Source organism: Scyliorhinus torazame, chromosome 23 (genome assembly GCF_047496885.1).
Source record: "Scyliorhinus torazame isolate Kashiwa2021f chromosome 23, sScyTor2.1, whole genome shotgun sequence".
NCBI lineage: Eukaryota > Metazoa > Chordata > Chondrichthyes > Carcharhiniformes > Scyliorhinidae > Scyliorhinus > Scyliorhinus torazame.
The window spans coordinates 85,293,635-85,297,933 of record NC_092729.1 but is presented as its reverse complement, the minus strand read 5'-3'; the positions used below and the strand labels follow the sequence as shown (position 1 = coordinate 85,297,933).

Here is a 4,299-nt window from a genome sequence, read left to right as displayed (position 1 = left end):
GATGGGAATTGTCGGGGCTGGAGGAGGTTACAGAGATAGGGAGGGGGGGAGGGATTTGAACAGGAGGATGGGAATTGTAGGGGCTGGAGGAGGTTACAGAGATAGGGAGGGAGGGAGGGATTTGAACAGGAGGATGAGAATTGTAGGGGCTGGAGGAGGTTACAGAGATAGGGAGGGAGGGAGGGATTTGAACAGGAGGATGTGAATTGTCGGGGCTGGAGGAGTTTACAGAGATAGGGAGGGGGGGAGGGATTTGAACAGGAGGATGGGAATTGTCGGGGCTGGAGGAGGTTACAGAGATAGGGAGCAAGGGAGGGATTTGAACAGGAGGATAGGAATTGTCGGGGCTGGAGGAGGTTACAGAGATAGGGAGGCATCGAGTGAGGGAGGGATTTGAACAGGAGGATGAGAATTGTCGGGGCTGGAGGAGATTAAAGAGATAGGGAGGGAGGGAGAGATTTGAACAGGAGGATGGGAATTGTAGTGGCTGGAGGAGGTTACAGAGATAGGGAGGGAGGGGGGGAGGGAGGGATTTGAACAGGAGGATGAGAATTGTAGGGGCTGGAGGAGGTTACAGAGATAGGGAGGGAGGGGGCGAGGGAGGGATTTGACCAGGAGGATGAGAATTGTAGGGGCTGGAGGAGGTTACAGACATAGAGAGGGAGGGATTTGAACAGGAGGATGAGAATTGTAGGGGCTGGAGGAGGTTACAGCGATAGGGAGGGAGGGGGGGAGGGATTTGAACAGGAGGATGGGAATTGTCGGGGCCGGAGGAGGTTACAGAGATAGGGAGGGAGGGGGCGAGGGAGGGATTTGAACAGGAGGATGTGAATTGTCGGGGCTGGAGGAGGTTACAGAGATAGGGAGGGTGGGAGAGATTTGAACAGGAGGATGGGAATTGTCGGGGCTGGAGGAGGTTACAGAGATAGGGAGGGAGGGAGGGATTTGAACAGGAGAATGAGAATTGTCGGGGCTGGAGGAGGTTACAGAGATAGGGAGGGTGGGAGAGATTTGAACAGGAGGATGAGAATTGTCGGGGCTGGAGGAGGTTACAGAGATTGGGAGGGAGGGAGGGAGGGATTTGAACAGGAGGATGGGAATTGTCGGGGCTGGAGGAGGTTACAGAGATAGGGAGGGGGGGAGGGATTTGAACAGGAGGATGGGAATTGTAGGGGCTGGAGGAGGTTACAGAGATAGGGAGGGAGGGAGGGATTTGAACAGGGGGATGAGAATTGTAGGGGCTGGAGGAGGTTACAGAGATAGGGAGGGAGGGAGGGATTTGAACAGGAGGATGTGAATTGTCGGGGCTGGAGGAGTTTACAGAGATAGGGAGGGGGGGAGGGATTTGAACAGGAGGATGGGAATTGTCGGGGCTGGAGGAGGTTACAGAGATAGGGAGCAAGGGAGGGATTTGAACAGGAGGATAGGAATTGTCGGGGCTGGAGGAGGTTACAGAGATAGGGAGGCATCGAGTGAGGGAGGGATTTGAACAGGAGGATGAGAATTGTCGGGGCTGGAGGAGATTAAAGAGATAGGGAGGGAGGGAGAGATTTGAACAGGAGGATGGAATTGTAGTGGCTGGAGGAGGTTACAGAGATAGGGAGGGAGGGGGGGAGGGAGGGATTTGAACAGGAGGATGAGAATTGTAGGGGCTGGAGGAGGTTACAGAGATAGGGAGGGAGGGGGCGAGGGAGGGATTTGACCAGGAGGATGAGAATTGTAGGGGCTGGAGGAGGTTACAGACATAGAGAGGGAGGGATTTGAACAGGAGGATGAGAATTGTAGGGGCTGGAGGAGGTTACAGCGATAGGGAGGGAGGGGGGGAGGGATTTGAACAGGAGGATGGGAATTGTCGGGGCCGGAGGAGGTTACAGAGATAGGGAGGGAGGGGGCGAGGGAGGGATTTGAACAGGAGGATGTGAATTGTCGGGGCTGGAGGAGGTTACAGAGATAGGGAGGGTGGGAGAGATTTGAACAGGAGGATGGGAATTGTCGGGGCTGGAGGGGGTTACAGAGATAGGGAGGGAGGGAGGGATTTGAACAGGAGAATGAGAATTGTCGGGGCTGGAGGAGGTTACAGAGATAGGGAGGGTGGGAGAGATTTGAACAGGAGGATGAGAATTGTCGGGGCTGGAGGAGGTTACAGAGATAGGGAGGGAGGGATTTGAACAGGAGGATGTGAATTGTCGGGGCTGGAGGAGGTTACAGAGATAGGGAGGGAGGGAGGGATTTGAACAGGAGAATGAGAATTGTCGGGGCTGGAGGAGGTTACAGAGATAGGGAGGGAGGGAGTTGAACAGGAGGATGAGAATTGTCGGGGCCGGAGGAGGTTACAGCGATAGGGAGGGAGGGGAGTACGAGGGAGGGATTTGAACAGGAGGGCGATGACTTGAAAATGGAGGTGTTCCCGGACTGGGAACGAGTGGGGGTCAGCGAGAACGTGGAGAGTGCGGCTGGAAGTAGACTGCGAGGTTGGACACGAGAGGTCAGCAGAGTTTTCAGCTGACGTTGAATCGAAACGCACAGAGTGAGGGAGCCTTAATGCTCCCAGTTTGAAAGCTGCCTTTAGTAAAAAGGAGTTGGTGACATTGGAGTTGGGGGGAGTTGCGGGGAGGGATGGCGATGACAGAATCACCTGCTCCTGTCTGTATATGCCGACGGCCGGAATAATTTACAAGGCTGCTGCTCAGTCATCCTACAAGAGAACGTCACCCGATGCAGGGTTTGAATTACTGTCACCCCAGAGCAGAGGTTCACTCCTGACTTTTCGAACTGTTTACCAATTAGCCAAACTCCCAGCCCAGCTTCTCCACCTCACACCCTCTCTCTGTCTCTCTCTCTCTCGCTGTCCCTGTCTCTCTCTCTCTGTCTCTCTCTCTCTCGCTGTCTCTGTCTCTCTCTCTCTGTCTCTCTCTGTCTCTCTCTCTCTCTGTCTCTCTCTCTCTCTCTCTGTCCCTGTCTCTTTCTCTGTCTCTCTCTCTCTCGCTCGCTGTCTCTGTCTCTGTCTCTGTCTCTCTCTCTCTGTCTCTCTCTCTCTGTCTCTCTCTCTCTCTCTCTCTGTCTCTCTCTCTCTCGCTGTCTCTGTCTCTCTCTCTCTGTCTCTCTCTGTCTCTGTCTCTCTCTCTCTCTCTCTGTCCCTGTCTCTTTCTCTGTCTCTCTCTCTCTCGCTCGCTGTCTCTGTCTCTGTCTCTCTCTCTGTCTCTCACACTCTCTGTCACACTCGCTGCCTATCTATCTCCCTCGCTCACCCTTTCTCTGTCTCTCTCTCTCTGTCTGTCTCCCTCAATCTCTCTTACTTTTTCTCTCTGTCTCTCTCTGTCTCTCCGTCTCTCTCTATCTCTCTCTTTCTGTCCCTCTCGCTGTCTCTCTCTTTCTCTCTCTCTCTGTCTCTCTCGCTCGCTCTGTCTCGCTCTCTGTCTCTCTCTCTCTGTCTCTCTCTCACTCTCTATCTCTCACTCTGTCTCTCTGTCTGTTTCTTTCTCTGTCTCTCTCTCTCTGTCTCTCTCTCTATCTCACTCTCTGTCTCTCTCTCTCTCTCTGTCTCTCCCTCTGTCTCTCTCTCTTTCCCCGTCTCTCTCTCTCTCTCTCCCACTGTCTCTCTCTATCTCCCTCTCTCTGTCTCTCTCTCTGTCTCTCTCTCTCTGTCTGTCTGTCTGTCTCTCTCTCTGTCTCTCTCTCTGTCTCTCTGTCTCTCTCTCTGTCTCTCTCTCTCTTTCCCCGTCTCTCTCTCTCTCTGTCTCTCTCTGTCTCTCTCTCTCTCTGTCTCTCCCTCTATCTCTCTCTCTTTCCCCATCTCTCTCTCTCTCTCTCTCCCTCTGTCTCTATCTCCCTCTCTCTGTCTCTCTCAGTTTCTCTCTCTGTCTCTCTCCCTCTGTCTGCCTCTCTCTCTCTCTCTCTGTATCTCTCGCTCTCTCTCTCTGTCTCTCTGTCTCTCTCTCTGTCTCTCTCTCTCTCTTTCCCCATCTCTCTCTCTCTCTCTGTCTCTCTCTGTCTCTATCTCTCTCTCTGTCTGTCTCTCTCTCTCTCTGTCTCTCTCTCTCTGTCTCTGTCTCTCTCTGGCTGTCTCTCTCTCTCTCTCTCTCTGTCTCTCTCTCTCTCTGTCTCTCTCTCTCTGTCTCTCTCTCTCTCTCTGTCTCTCTCTCTCTCTCTGTCTCTGTCTCTCTCTCTCTCTCTGTCTCTCTCTCGCTCTGTCTCGCTCTCTCTCTGTCTCTCTCTGTGTCTCTCTCTGTCTCTCTCTCTCTGTCTCTCTCTCTCTGTCTCTCTGTCTCTCTCTCTGTCTGTCTCTCTCTCTGTCTCTGT

General features: G+C 53.4%; 1 protein-coding gene across 1 annotated transcript in view; it reads left to right on the top strand.

Moving 5' to 3' along the window:
* Positions 1-2,651: 2,651 nt before the first annotated feature.
* The window catches only part of LOC140399681 (U4/U6 small nuclear ribonucleoprotein Prp31-like), a gene marked incomplete at its 3' end in the record, with an annotated part of 28,900 nt that continues 27,252 nt past the window's right edge, over positions 2,652-4,299 (top strand). Inside the window, 1 exon segment of the mRNA XM_072489225.1 lies at positions 2,652-2,722. Within this exon segment, the coding sequence (XP_072345326.1) occupies positions 2,652-2,722 (71 nt within the window).